This window comes from Carya illinoinensis, chromosome 10 (genome assembly GCF_018687715.1).
Source record: "Carya illinoinensis cultivar Pawnee chromosome 10, C.illinoinensisPawnee_v1, whole genome shotgun sequence".
Taxonomy (NCBI): Eukaryota; Viridiplantae; Streptophyta; class Magnoliopsida; order Fagales; family Juglandaceae; genus Carya; species Carya illinoinensis.
The window spans coordinates 17420744-17437500 of NC_056761.1; the positions used below are offsets into that span (position 1 = coordinate 17420744).

General features: G+C 37.9%; 1 protein-coding gene across 1 annotated transcript; it reads right to left on the reverse strand.

Moving 5' to 3' along the window:
* Positions 1-6973: 6973 nt before the first annotated feature.
* LOC122278502 lies at positions 6974-7456 on the reverse strand. The gene has a single exon (XM_043088685.1). The coding sequence runs from the start codon at positions 7454-7456 to the stop codon at positions 6974-6976; it is 483 nt and encodes a 160-aa protein (XP_042944619.1).
* Between the last annotated feature and the right edge of the window lie 9301 nt (positions 7457-16757).

The window sequence follows — 16757 nt, forward strand, 5'->3', positions numbered from 1 at the left end:
TGGTGAATTTTCTTTGAAAAAATATATTTTCCCGATTAGGCACTCCAAGGGCGATTATTAGTGATGGTGGGAAGCATTTTTTTAACCGTCAGTTTGAAGCTTTACTTACTAAGTATGGAGTTACTCATCATGTTGCAACACCATATCATCCTCAAACAAGTGGCCAAGTTGAGGTGTCCAATAGGGAGTTGAAGTGCATACTTGAGAAGATTGTTAGTATCTCACGAAAGGATTGGGCACGAAGGTTAGATGATGCATTATGGGCTTATAGGATAGCATTTAAAACACCGATTGGAATGTCACCTTATTGGTTAGTTTATGGGAAAGCATGTCATTTACCCATGGAGTTAGAACATAGAGCTTATTGGGCAATGAAGACACTTAATTTTGATTTAAAAGTTGCAAGTGAGAAGAGGATGTTGCAAATTAATAAGATGGATGAGTTTCGCAATGATGCTTATGAGAATGCTCGAATTTATAAGAATAAAACTAAAAGATGGCATGATAAGCATATTTTGAGAAGGGAGTTTGAAGTGGGGTAGAAAGTCTTACTATTCAATTCAACACTTCGACCTTTTCAGGGAAAATTGCGATCTAGGTGGTCAGGACCATTTGTTGTGACTCGTGTTTTTCCATATGGAGCGGTTGAAGTTCATCATGAGACAAAAGGGACATTCAAGATTAATGGATAGAGGTTAAAGCTTTATGTGGATGGAGAATTTAGCATGCAAAATTTTTCCATCAATCTTGCCAATTCTAAATAATGATTTGGAGAATGTCTAGCTATAGACTTTAAACAAAGCACTTCTTGGGAGGTAACCCAAGCTACGGTTCTTTTTTTTTTTTTTTTTATATATATATATATAAATAATGATGGTTGTAACCCATTTCTTTTGGTTGTGTTAAGTAAGTTCAGAAAAATCAAGCAAGAAGCTAGTTCGTGTTCATTTAAATCGGACATTCGTTGTGATTAGCCTGCTAAAAAGGGGAGTACTAGTCTCTCATATTTCTTTACTTTCACATTGAGGACAATGTGAAAATTAAGTTTGGGGGAGTGGATTTTTGATTATGCTGAATGCTGGTGCTGGCTATATTTGTTTGAGAAAGATTTTTTTTTTCGAAATACTGGTTTGTTCACATTCATGCAAGTTAATTGGTGATCATATCTATGTCTTCCAAACCAGATTTTTATGTGAAAGATTAGGAGAAATGAACCTATATATGCACTTGTGTGAGACTTATTTAGGATCAACATTACACTTTTGGGTTCTTTATTGTGTTAAATATATAAATATATATATTTTTTATTTAGGATAGGCAATATCTTATAAAGCAAGATTAAGCATACTTGTTTTCTTTAGGATTATTGAAGTAAACCGTTCCTTGCAAAGTTGTGTGAGTTGTGTGACTATGCATAAAAGATGAGTGTGATGAGTTTCTTGTGATTATCTCCTTTGATCTAGTCCTAAATAGGGTTTAAGTAAGTAGAGTGATAATGATTAGACAGTTGAATAAATAAATGTGTACAAAATTCTATCTACTCCAATGTTTTGAGTTGCTTAGTAACTAGGGGTATTCATTACCAATGTTTGCTTTTATGTCAAACAGCAACTTAAAATATGAGTATGCAAAAGTAGTTTAAGTATGTGACTTGTTGAGTAACCGGGTGCATCCATCACAAATGATTGTATTCACATCAAAAGGTGAGTGACAACCTAAAGACAAAATAAATAGTATGCTAAAAAAAAAGAAAAAAAAATAAATATCTCTGGTTTGCTACCTTGTTTGTAGTAGTGAGAAAGGATGAATATAGGTTGAATGGTTACATGATTCAATTGTGTTGGTTGCATGATAAATATGATTGAGTTCGGAATTATGTATGGATATTTGAACTAGAGAATGTTAGTATGCTTAGTTTTCCTTTATTTGCTATTGTTTATGTACTAAGCTGCATGTTTGATGTTTGCATGATAAGTGCTTTTGGTGTGATGAGTTAAGCCTAACTATGGTTATTGTTATTTGTTTTTATGGATTTTCTTTTGCTTGAGGACAAGCATATGCCGTTTTGAGTGTTTTGGGGTTGGGCAGTTGGGCTTTTGGACTCTAGTCTAGGCTCCCATAAGCTAGTTTTGGACTTTTGGCCCTTTGGGCTATATATTACTAAATATATTATATATACAGACATAATACATATTATAATTTATACACATATAAATATCATAGTATAATATATATATTAACATATATAAATGTTAGTAATACTAGTAGTATATAGTAATACTATTGGTATTGGTAATACTATACTAATACTAAATAATGATAGACTATACCAATACTAATATAATAATACATTGATACTAAATTATTACTAATACTATATACAATACTAATAGTGATATTAATATTAAAATATTAAGTTAACTATACTATTATACATATAATATACTATAACTTTTATAATATATTATATATTAATATATCATAGTATTATAGTGTTACTACTATATTATGCTAATATCATATATTAATACGGATATAGTGATACTAATGCTATATGTTAATGTGACGCCCCCAAATCCCCACGCCCGAACACGGGAAAATCGAGACGTCCGGATGGTGACAACCCGGGTCACCATCCTATCGACGGGTGCCAAGTGTGTGCAAAAGCAACAAATGTGCACGAAAGAACACGCAGCGGATAACGAAAGTCATAACTAAGTACCAGAATTTTTTCTCAACCTAAAACAAGCTGTTTAAACATACATAAATAAAATATTACAAAACACAAATACAGTTTTAAACCAAATATAAAGCATAGCATCAGCAACCCGGCGGAGCCGCATCCTCGGGCTCAGCCTCCTCCTCTTCGTCCTCCAACTCTACACCAACAGCTACGGAACCAAAAATGGCACCGCAGGTAAGTAAAACCCAAACACCACCAGATAAAAACACATAGAACTCAAACAACATGGATGCAAGAAAAATCAATGCACATGCCCTGCAAAACCACATTTTTTCCACGCACACCAAAAACCCATTTGGCCCAATAAAAACATATTCTTAAAAACCACGCCTCGCCATTATCCCAGATAATGGCCCAAACCACCATTTTCCCAGAAAATGGATCAAAAGCCTCAAAACCAAAACTCGCCATTTTCCTAGAAAATGGCCCGCATCCGAAAACCATAAAAACAAACCGGTTATGCATGCACCATGATCTCCCCTAGGGATCATCCGCACACCCTGGCTCTGTGCCACACCGCAGGTAACGACTACGCATATGACACCTAAACGAGCGATGCCCAGACTCGCGCCCCGCACGTACCTGGCCAGGCCATCCTCTAGCCCTCGCCAGCGAAGGGCCACGGAGTCGGTGAGTAGAGCGATGCCCAGACTCTCGCCCCGCGCGTACTTGGCCGGGCCATCCTCTAGCCCCGCTCCCGTCGTCGCCCAGCGACAACTCAGGGGACGTCACTCAGTATTATCCACTCCTGAGTGACCAGAGGAGCTCCACCGAGATAATAACCCATCCCGGCTTGGGCTTGTGAGACACACGCACCCGAAAATCCATTCATGTCAGCAAAATAGGGTTTCTCAAATAAAATAAATACACAAGCATGAGCCATGCAAATGCAATTATCAATGCTCCAAAACAAACAACCAACCATAAAACAATAAATCAAGAAACTCCGTCCTCCATCCATCCGACCCCCGAACTCCTCGGACTCAGTCCGGAATCAGCCAACCAACAAATAAAATAATTGAATGAGCAATATATTTTTAAATCTGAAAATAGGGTTTGGAAAATACTTACAGTGCTATACGGTAATTTTAGAAAACACCCGGCGTTGCAAACGGCGGAGAAAAAGCAACGTAACAGTGTAATTTACACTGTTGTCGTGGGTAATAAATTACCCATTTTCGAACGGGGACAAACCAAGGCTCAGGATTGATAGGGAATGGCCTTGAGATATTTATGAAGCTAAGGGAAATGAGTTTTGGCCGTGGGTGGTGGTGGAAATGGCGGTCGAAGGCCAAAAAAGGGCTGAACGGAGTTGAGCTCGTGGGAGCTGCTCCGGCAACGGATCGAGGCCGGAAATGGGTGGTTTAGGTCGGCAAGAGGTAGGGGAAGAAGCTGTGAAAAGATGGTGGCCGGAGGTGGTGCGACGGCGCCGGAAACGGTGAAAAACCGTATGGTTTGGAGGAGCTCGTGGCGGCTAACGGTGGCTCGGATGGAGGTGAAACTTGGTGGGGATGTTCACCGGTGAGAGGGGAAGAAAACTGGGTGGGTGGTGTCGGCCACGCCGTCGGCGAGCGGCGGTTCTGGGCTGCGAAAGCAACTGGCGATAGGGGCAAAAATAGAGCAGGTGCAGCGACTTCCGGCGGCTCTTGAAAGCTAACGGCTGGTCCGATGGATCTGAAAATTGGTGGGGATGATCTCTGGTGGAAGGGGAAGAGAATGGTGGTGATGGCGCACCAAACGGTGGCCGGATGGCGGAGAACTGGCCAGTCAAAGTGGCGGCGACGGGAATGAGAAAAAGGGGCAGCTGGGCGTACGTGGGAGAGAAAGGAGAAGAAAGAAGAAGAAAAGAAAGAAAAAGAAAGAAAAAGAAGGAAAAAGAAAAGGAAAAAGGGAAAAAGAAAAAGAGGAAAGAAAAGAAATGAGGTCCAATCCTCACTCCGGAGACCAAAAACCGATCCGCCGAAAACGATATTAAAAACCATAAAACGACTAAAATAAATTAAACACATCAAATAAATTAAAACCAATTAAAACACATTAATTTAAAATAAATAAACCAATATATTATTCAAATTAAAAACAACCCTTCAGTGAAAATACACGTAAAAACGGGGTATCACAGTTAATACTAATAGCGATATAATAGGGATATAATGTTACTATATACGATACTAATAGTGATATTAATATTACCATATTCAGTTAACTATACTATTATACATATATTATACTAGAACTCTTATAATATATTAATATATACTAATACTATATATTATACTAGTATAGTGTTACTACTACAAATAGTATATATATATTATAGGGATAGAGTGATACTTTTTTTTTTTTTTTGAAAGGATCAAATGCATTCGATTAGAATAAATGCTGGATACATGGAGGGTAGTCCTCCAAAAGAATACAATCCTTTGAACAAGTCAGAGCATATTTTGCTAAAGGATGGGCAATTACGTTGAATTCCCTAGGAATATATTGGATAGACCATTCCCAGACCTTTGATAATAAGGCTTTGATGTCTCTAATCATCATTCCAGTGGAGCTCCAATTTTCCTCTCTGTGTTGAACAGCCTGAACCACAGCAAGAGCATCTCCTTCTAATATGATTTGATTTAGTCCCAGTTCAACAAACAAAGTAGTTGCTCTTAAAGCTACTACAGCTTCCCCTAGCTTTGGATTAGGAGTCAAGGTAATAGAGGAGCATAAAGAGGCTATAACAAGGCCATCCAAATCTTTGATAATCATACCAATACCTACTCTTGAGTTGCCTTTATCAATCCAAACATCCCAATTTGCTTTGAAAAAGGCTAGTGGAGGAGTAGACCATTTAGTGTTAGGTGTCACCTAGTTCTTAGCCTGTTTTCCCCCATTTTCTAACCAAATGCCAATGGCTGTCAACTCTGCCAGGACCTACCTTGACACCTGAGTAGGGGAGTGAAAGTGCTTCTAAAAAATCCAAGTATTCCTCCTATGCCAAATTGCCTTTGCAATGACTGCTATTTCTGTGAGTTCCAGCGTGGACAGTTGGTTCCAAAAGGGCATTAGGATCTCTTTGAAGGAACCATTTAGAATATCCAATTTATGTATCCTTCTTGAGCTTCTAGACCATACATCTTGAGTTGCTGCACAAGTCCAGAGGGCATGAGAGACTGATTCAGGATACCTGAAACCGATTGGACATAGTGGAAACTCCACCACCCTTCTCTTGTGCAAGTTCAGGTTCGTAGCAAGGGACTCCTTTGTAGCTCTCCACAGGAAGGACTTGGTGGCTTGAGGAGCCTGGATAGCCCAAATTTTGTTCCAGAAGCTTGAATTGTAGGGTTGTTATGAGGATTGTCCCTTTCTATCTTCCTTAATGGTGCCTTGTAGGTGATAGGCACTTCTCACTGAGAATTTACCATTGCCTGAGCATCTCCATGTCAAAACATCTTGGCTCCTGCAGGGGCTAAGTGTCATCTTGCAAATTAAGCTAGCCTCAGATTCTGAAAGAATAGCTTGAATGAGGGGTAGATCCCATCGCATAGTCTCTTGATTGATGAGTTCAGAGACAATTGCCTCAGCAGTTAGGATGTTGACAGGAGATTACACTTTATAAGTGGAGGGGCATGGAAGCCACTTGTCTTGCCAGATTTTAACTTGTTGTCCATCTCCTACTCTCCATAATAGTCCCTCCACGAGTATAGGTCTTGCTGAGAGGAAGCTCCTCCATACAAAGGAGTCATTAGCTCTTGGTTTGACTGAGAGGAAGTCTGAGTTCAAAAAATATTTTGCCTTGAGTATCTGAGCCACAAGAGAGGATGGATTTTTGATGATCCTCCACCCTTGTTTAGCCAATAAAGCTAGATTAAAGCAGTCAAAGTCTCTAAACCCCAAACCCCCTTTTTTCTTGGGTTTTCTAAGTGCCTGCCAACTCAGCCAATGTATCTTAGATTTGTTATCTTTCTGGCCCCACCAAAAGGACTGTAACAACTAATTGAGACTCCTAAGAATTGACTTGGGAAGTTTAAAGATGCCCATGCTATAAGTTGGTATTGACTGCAGCACAAATTTCAGCAAGGTCTCTTTCCCAGCTTGAGACAATACATTAGTCTTCCAATTGGCCATTTTAGTCTTAACTCTGTCCAACACTAAACTGAAGGTTTTAAGCTTTTGTCTTCCCACATAGGATGGTAACCTGAAGTACTTATCAAAAGGGCTAGAAGCTTTAATCCCTGCTTACTAGAGGATGGTTTCTTGAACCTCTAGCTTGGTGTTGTTACCAAAGAAGATAGAAGTTTTATCAAGGTTAAGTCTTTGGCCAGTAACTTGTTCATACTTGCTGAGGACTTGCTGTAGTCTATTCCACTCAGTTGGGTTTGATCTACAGAAAACTAGACTGTCATCTGCAAATAGTAGGTGAGTCACATGTAGGCCCCCTCGAATAGTTGGGATTCCATAAATAAGGCCCTGCAGTTCAGCTTGGTTAAGGCTATGGTTTAGGAATTCAGAACAAATAATGAAGAGGTAGGGAGAGAGAGGATCTGCCTGCCTGATACCTTTAGAAGGTGAGAAAAGCTCTTGAGGGATGCCATTGATTAGTAGTGAGTAACTAACAGTAGAAACACACTCCATCACCAAATTTACCCGTATGTCAGCAAATCCCATCTTTATCATAACTTTTTGCTTGAAGTCCCACTCCACACGGTCATAGGCCTTACTCATGTCTAGTTTTAAGGCCATAAAACCATTCAGTTTCCCTTTTAATCTGGTTTGCATAGAGTGCAACAGTTCATATGCAACAATCACATTATCTGAGATTTATCTCCCTAGAACAAAAGCACTTTGAGTTGGGGAAATAAGGTTGGGCAGGATGAGTTTGAGCCTATTTGCAATTTCTTTAGAAATGATCTTGTATAAAACATTACATAGGCTGATGGGTCTATATTCTGTAATAGATTGAGGGGATTTCTTCTTGGGTATCAGAGATATAAAGGTCTAATTGAGATCACAAATTCCCTTCCTATCATTGAGTGCTTCAAGAGCTGCTTCTGTAACCTCCTTGCCAATTATGCCCCAGTGTTGGTGGTAGAAAACAGCTGGGAAGCCATCTGGACCAGGAGATCCCAGTGGGTTCATGTCTTTAATGGCTGTAACCACTTCCTCTTCGAAAGCTCTAGATAGTAAGGCATTCATCTCTTCACTGACTAAAGGCTGAAAAGACTGCAATGCAGCTTCTATACTCCTTGGGTTTGAGGTGGTAAACAGGTTTTGGTAAAAGGATTGGAAATTTTTGGCAACATCTTCTTGACTAGAGGCTAAGACCCCTTCCTCACTAGCAACCTTCTGGATAGAGTTTACTTTTTTTCTCTGAGTAGCACACTTATGGAAGAATTTGGTGCTTCTATCTCCATCTTTAAGCCACCTTTGTTTGGCTCTTTGTCTCCACTTCGGCTCTTCCTCTTCTAGGGGCCCATCTATTTCTTTTTGAAGGGATTTAATCTGACTACTATGCTGGCCTAGGTTAGATTCTTGGAGCTGTCTTAGTCTTTCTCTTTTATGGTTTAGTAGCCTCTTATGATTCCTAAAAGCCTCCTTGCTCCAGGACTTGAGCTTGTCTCTGCACACTTCCAAGCCTTTTCAAATATTTGTAATCTTTGATCTCTTAGAATAATTCTGTTGCCATGCAGCTTGCACAAGCTCAATACAACCCTCTCTTTTGCCCCATGCCACTTCATACCTGAAAATTTTCTATTTAGGAACTTCTTCTTGAGCAGGATTTATACACTCTATTAAAAGTGGGTTGTGGTCAGAGCACTGGCCTAGCAACACAAAGGCCTGGTTAGTAGCATATATGCTTAGCCATTCCTCATTTACCAATGCCCTATCCAGTCTAGATTTAGTGAAATCCGATCCCTCTCTCTTGTTGCACCAGGTATATTTGGAACCAATGAAACCAATGTCAGTCAATCCACAATCTATTAAGGCTAGTCTGAACTCCTCCATTTGTTTGAAAGGTCGAGTGTTAGAACCAAATTGTTCATCTTGGAAAAGGATTTCATTACAGTCTCCCACACACAACCAGAGATTGTTGATTTTGGATTGGATCAATCTCATATTAGCAGTAACAGGTTGTCCATAGAAACCTGTAATGGTTCTTTTATTGCTCATATTATCTGAGTTAATTGAAATGGAAATATGGTATTGTGAATAGGAGTCTAACTCAGCCTCCATTTCCTTCTTCCAAAGAAAAGCTAATCCACCACTCTTTCTAGTACAGTCAACTGAAAAACAGAAATCAAAATGTAATTTGTCCCTAATAGATTCAATTATTTCCCTTCTACACTTAGTTTCACACAAAAAGATCACATTCAGGCTCTTTTCCTTCACTAAGAGGTGAAGTTCACGGACTGTCTAAGGGTTCCCAAGCCCTCGATAGTTCCAAGCTAAGAGTTTCATGGGGATTGGCAGGGCTGGGCACCAGCCACTGCCAACTTAGCTTACTTTGCTCTCCTCCTAGTCATGATGGGTCCATGCCACTCTTCACCAGGCCTTTTCTTTTGATTAATGTCATTGATCTCATTCATGGGTGTATCAGGAGGTTCATGGATCTTAGAGGGGCCTTGTACTCCCTTAGGCCCCAAGCTTCTTTCTCTTCTTTTCCATGTAGGCCCTTTAGAATGACCTGAGATAAGTTGTTTAATGGGAGAATTATGAGAAGGGGAGCTTACCTGAGGGGCATCCCTGGAAGGACTTGCATTGAACAGGTCTTCTTTTCTTGTACGGGAGCCTTTGTTTGATTGGACCATATTGGATTGCACAGGATCCCTAACGTACACTTTAGCCACGTGAAGATTCCCAAGACTATCACAACTTGCCTGAAGAGGGAGGCCAGATTGACTATTAGAGTTGTACTTGCTGCCTTTGCCATGTAAAAGTCCACTTAGTTGGTAGTTGTCAAAGCTCCCCATATCGGCTTGCTCAAAATCTACTGCATAGTTGCCATGATCATTCTGTCCCAGCCCATCCCTTTCACACCTACTTTCCCCAAACTTGTTTGGGCAACTTCTTGAATTTTCAAACTCACGTCCTTTCTTGCCAAAAAACTATGAACTACTAGGAGCTAGCTCTGAGCCATGAACCATATTGCAATGTAGTTTCCTTGTGTGATTCCCACCCAAAGGAGACCTTGGGCAAAAAGGACCTTCATGTTTAATTGCCCCACAATGGAAACAAAATGTTGGTAACCTTTCATATTTGAATGGTATCCAGTAACATTTTCCTCCCATGTTCATAACTTTACCACGCATAAGAGGTTTAGATATATCTAGCAGCAGTCTGACCCTGAGAAAACTTATCCATGCCATACCACCTGCATCTACGTCCACTGATACAACCGATCCTGCTACCGCACCCAACTTCTCTCCCATTGTTTTATTCATGCCAGCAAATGGAAGGTCATGCAGTTGTAGCCAGAAAAGTTCAACATTAAAATCAATGTCCTTAGGTGCCAAGCAACCTTCACAGTTAAACAAACACACAAGGGACCTGCCAAAGGACCAAGGCCTTCCTGCCAGGACCTGTTCCTTCTCGGAGACATTCTGAAACTCTATTAAACATCTATTAAAATGGAGTTCCTTGAAAGAAACCTATCCTTCCACTTTCCACGCTTTGCTCATCGTGGACCAAAAAGCTCCTTTGTTAAACTCCTTGTCTGCTACTATAAGAGCTGCCATACACTTCTTGCTTTTCTCAATGGATAATAGAACTTCCTCAGATGGAACATGGACTTCCTGCTTCTCCTCCTCCGTAAGACGTAACCCTTCACATAGGTTGGACAATTCTTCTGCCATGAGTGGAAACCAGAAACTGAACTTAAGAGAGACTCACTAGAGCAGCCTCTTCAAACTACGTTCAAGAGAGGACCTCTATGTTCTAAGAACAATAGAGAGAAACAACCTCACCTTTCTAAAAGAGAGAGGGAAAAAAAAAAAACAACTCACTTCACCATAGTACTATCTCGTTGAACCTTTAGTAGTTCATTTAGTTTTTGAGTGGGAGTTTTTTCTTTGAGCTCCTGACAAGTAGCCTAATCATTTTCCAGTACTTCTTTTTGTTCGCGCAGTTTTGTCACTTCTAGTTCTGTCAGCTTCAGTGCTTCCACCAAATTATTCTTCTCATTCTCCATGGTGGTTAAGTTTTTGTACAACTTTTTATTTACTTTTTGAATTTTCACGAATTCTTCACATAGTTCCTCATATGCTTCCTGCACGCTTAATTCATTATCAGACACTTCTGTGGCAACATCAGAATCAGTATCACATAAGCATGTGCTGTCATCAGCACATAGTTTATTCTTCTCAATATGATCAGTAATGGATGCAAAGAAAGCAATAAACACAGTTTGATCATCAGAAGAGAATCAGAATCATCACCCAAAGTAGCATTCAAAGCTTTTGCCTTTCTTTTATAATTCGGACATTCAATTCTTATGTGATCAAAACCAGAACATTCATAACATTGAACTTTCTCTTTAATTTCTGGTTTATCTTTATTCCATTTTCCAGGTTCATTCTTTTTAACAAAAATTTTCCCTTTTCTCATTTTTCTAGAACTCTTTTTATTAAACAGGAATTTTTTTTTTAATTTTTTGGCCACAAGAGCTAGGTCATCACTACACAGATCTTCATCATCAGAATGACTCTCTTCTTTAACAGTTTTGAGTGCAATGGACTTACATTTATTTTGTTGTGGAAGAGTAGATTCATAGGTTTGCAGAGAGCCTACCAGTTCTTCCACCCGAATTGTATCTAGATCCTTGCTTTCTTCTATGGCTATCACTTTTGGTCGAAATCTTTCAGGTAGAGATCTCAAGATTTTCTTCACAACTCATGCCTCCTCCACCTTCTCACCGAGATTGTACCTGGAATTGATAATGTCATTTAGTTTGGCATAGAACTCATTAAAGGTCTCATCATCCAACATTTTTATTTCTTCAAATTTTGAAGTCAATATTTGTAATTTGGAAATTTTCACCGTCTTGGTCCCTTCATGTGTGGTTTCCAAAATATCCCAAGCCTCCTTAACATTTTCACACATTGAAATCCTCTTGAACTCATTAGGTGAAACTGCCATAATACCAATAGCGATATTAATACTATCATATTAAGTTAACTATACTATTATACATATATTATGCTATAACTCTTATAATATATCCATATATACTAATACTATATATTATACTATTAAAGTGTTACTACTACATATAGTTATATTAATACTATATATAGTTATAGTGAATTAGTAATCAATATAATTGTATAATAGTATTAATATTAGTATTAGTAATAGTATATATATCACTGGTAGTTATACTAATACTATTAGTATTACTTTATCACTATAGTATCATACAGTATTAGTTGCTGGATGGTAACGATATTCTTCTGCCAAAAGTGAAGGTAACTAATAAAACTTAGGGCTATCAACACTCTTTATAAAAAATTATAATATATCATTCTTTTGTTGTTTGAGCATGGATGACAAGTCATTGAATTATGAACTTGGTTGAGCGATTGATTCATGGGATTTGCTACTAAACTTATGAGATTAATAAGTAATTTTTATCAGCATGGCTGTAAGTGGATTGGCTTTTTGTGTTTAAACTAACAACAAACAAATTCAAGGCTAATTCAATTAAAAAGAAAAAAGAAAAAAAGAGAGGAAATCGCTCTAAATTAGGTGTCAGCGCCCAATGCCATGCACAAGCAACATATCAAGGATGGAATCAGCTACTAGATGGTTTGATTAGTCTCTTGACCTTATACCCAAATCAAATGAACAATTTGCAGATCGGTATCATTGTGGGCCTCCACTAGAGGTTTCCTAGGTTTCGTTCCACTCATACATAGTTCACCATCTTTCAGTGGAGTTAAAAAAGAGCAGTTGATTGAAGATAGTCGAAAGTAGACATTGTCCAATTTCCTCGATTCTAGCTTTGAAATGTATATGCTATAATATATGTAACGACCCGTCCTGGAGGGTTAGGGAGTTAGTTTTTGTTACCTAAAAATCACATTTCACAATAAAAATATAAATTTCAAAGTCTCAATAACACAAAACTCATTTGTCCAAACCAAATATATAAATTCCCCCTAAAAGAACATCAACAAACTACTCCAACATAATTCATTATCAACGAACTACTCCAACATAATTCATTAATGACATCACAAAGTCTCAATAACAACATCAATATTTCAAAATAACACTCAAAATAAAAATGACTAGTTTCTCGAATAATATTCTCTTATAGACCCATGGAATCCTTGACACTTATTCCCCTAAACTAAACTAAACTTGCCCATGCTTTCTATTCTTGATCCTTCCTGAATCATCCAAATTATCTAAAAATTAGTATAGATAATTGGGTGAGTTATCAATAACTCAGTAAACTACGAGCCTACACTAGTGTGTAAATATGAGCTAATTACAAAATACAAAACAGAAAATTTTCATAAATATGATTGTGGTATTTTCAAAAGTATTTCATTTCGATAATAATAATATACAAAAGACCATAGGCAAAAGCATAACTAAAACATCATTAGAAGCATAAGCAGAGGCCTCGTGGTAGGGTTGTGCATGTATGCGCATGACATATATTTTTCTAGTCACCATGGTGATGCACTCAAAACAGAGGCCATGTTTACCCTGTAGAACATAAACTACTTTGTTACTAAAATGATTGCACTTAGTACATAAACCACTTTTATATCCCATGGTAGGGCTGGAGAACATTATTGTATCCCGTGGCAGGGCCGAAGGCCACTATTATGTCCCATGGTAGCATGATGGAGATTCATGACGAGTCATTTATAATGCCACTAGGAGGGCTAGGCGTGTCGAGACTAGAAGGGTTGCATTGGATATCATGCATGGCTCAAGTGGTGAGGCGTTGCTTGTCCAAGGCAAGTACAACTAGAGGAGTTTCATGTGTGTCCAATTCCTTGATTTTAGGGATTGGATGACAAAATCCTAAAAAATAGGAGTGGACGCACCAATCATGGTGGTGGCCATCCATGATCCTTATATTTAGGGATTTATTTCATTTTAATATGTTTTGTTATTTCCTATTTTAATTCCTAGTTTATTTCCTAGTTAATTTCATTTATTTTAGGCGTTTGATGTTGTTTCTCTAAAGTTAGAATTCCTAAAACTAAGGAGTGGATGAAGAGTGAGGTCTAGATCCAAATCTAAGTTAAGGGAAGAGAGAGGAAGGCAAGGTGGCGCCAACCCTAGGGGGATTTCTCTATTTATATGTTGCTTTGCATTGTTATTTAATCAATTATGTTATGTTATTTAATGAATGAGAATTTTCTCTTCAATTCTTTTGAGAGTTAAGTGCTAACCCGAGTTAGTCTTAATTTTCACCAACAAACCAATTTGGATCTTTGTGTTGCCTTGAGGTAACCCTAGATCTAATCACCCAACACGCCAAACATGAGTGGGAGTAAGGCTTCCATCACAGGGTCAGAGACTACTATTACGTCCCATGATAGGGCTAGAGGTCAGAGCAAAACAGAAACTTATGCCTTAGCATTTTCATTTGCAATATCTTGTTGTAACAGAGCACTGAATAGATAAACATCATATAATCAAATAAAAATATTTTAACTTCATCCTTATATTTTATGCAGTAGAGAAACATATTACAAAGTTTCAGATTTCATACATACTTTTTTATACAGTTGAGAACATAATTACAACAATTTACTCATGTCTACACTAGTTATGACAAAAATATTTTTCATTTCTTATTTAGATACAATGAGTAATGCATAACAAAATAATGGAGGTTGTTTCCAATGTTCTATAACATGAATATGAAAGTTTTAGAAAATCAACCTCAGTTTCATAGGAAAGGTTCAGCACAGGAGCACTGGTTACCTAACTCTTGCAGTGTATTATCTAAGCCTTGAACCCAAACGCTAGTAGTATCAACACCTAAACCAAAAAATATTTATTGGCATATTAATAACCTATACAAGCTCAAAACCAATCCAAATAAAAGCAGTTCCACAATCCTAACGATGGAATAATACAAGCCCATAAACGATTGAGTTCATAAACAACCCATAATTAATAATTAATTCATCGTAGGACTTCAGTTTTCTAAAATTGCGCAACACAACCTCCAACAGTCAATACACCAGTAGTTTAGCCCAACCTCCTTAAATTCACCTAATCAATTACAACAGGCTTACTATATTATTCACAACTCATTCCCGAGATGTAATACAAACAGCTCACACATTCAAGAACTATTTAAACTCGACTTATCAAACAAATAAACAACTAGATTTACTCCTGACATGCCCAATAACATTACAACCACTATTAAGTCTTCTCTGCCCACAATATTACAAACTCAAAACTCCCTACATGTCAAACAGAAACCAAAACAGCCACAATTTACCTTCATCCCATCCTACTCCACAACATTATAGTCACAAGATTTTTCAAACAACAACCAACCAACAATTCACACAATCTTCAAGTTCAATCATAAAGCTATTTAACTTTTTAGCAAACACAACCATTCATGCCACAAAATAAATAGTTCGAAATGCAAGACAAATGGTTGGCTTAACATGACTATTTCTGTGCGGTTGATATGATGAAATCGATGGTGAGAAGATGATGTCTTGGACTGATTTCAATACCCTGTGATACAAGTCAGTGAAGTTAAAAACGAATTTGAACACTGGATATCACAAGATGGAAGTAGTAGTGATCAAACAGTGGTGAGGAAAGGAAACTGAGATGTTGGTGTTGGTGACATCAGCAAACAAAATTGGAATGGTGCAAAAGTGCATAAACAAGGCAAACAAAAAACATACCTGTCTCCCTCTCTTTATTTACATTTTATGTGCTTTATATATTATTTAATTCATTTATGAGCTTCCGCATGAGCACTAAATCAACGTCTAGACATTGTCATGGGCCATTCAACCATACTCTTGGTAGAGGAAAAAAACAACATATGTTAGGAAATTTGAGTACAGAATGATATATATATACACGCATACGCATATGCCAATAATATCTAAGAACTCTACTGCTCATAAAAGTGTATCCATAGAATTTTTTTTTATATATATAGGAAAATAACATATCATTGATAATAAAATTACAGACATTTATTATCAATGATAATAAAACCAAATAGCTTGAGAAATGAAGTCTGAAAAACAACCCCACCATATAGTTATGCTTTCAACATTCCAAACATATCGGACAAGCTTGTGAGCAACCACATTTTCTTATCTATAGACATGTTGAACTAGACATTCATGAAACAATATTTGGAGTTTCCTAATCTCGCTCACTAGGGTATCCAACATAGCTACAGATTCAGTGTCATCTTGGAGTGCTCGTAAAGCCAACAAGTAATCACTTTTGATTATTAGTTTCTGTATACCCATATTTGCACAAAGATTAAACCTCTCAAAATAGCTAGTAATTCAATAGATTCAGGATCATTCACTTCATTCTCCACTTCACTAGTTGCCATAACCAGTTCACCCTTTTCATCCCTAAGAACAATTCCCACCCCATCCTTATGAAGGTCACAAACATTACTCCATCGACATTTAGCTTCAAGAACTCTGGTAGTGGAGGTTTCTAGTAGTAAGACTCTTTAGTCTTGATTTTAGGTGCTTGTTTGAGTTCTGTAAATCTCCTTAGTAAAGATAGAGCATTTTCAATCACCTGCATGGGTTCAAAACATTCTTTATCATGCACCTCTTGTTTCTTCTCCACCAAAAACCCCAAGACAAGTCCCCTGCACTGACTTCTGCTTGCACCTTCAATGCTACCTCCATTACAGTCATATCTCTTTCTATATTTGCCATAAACGGCACAAAGTTGACCCAACAATCTCTAATTGTATGACAGTAATACAAAGCATGAGGAAGATCTTCTAACCTTTGTTTGCAAAAATAGCAAGTCCCTTCAGTAG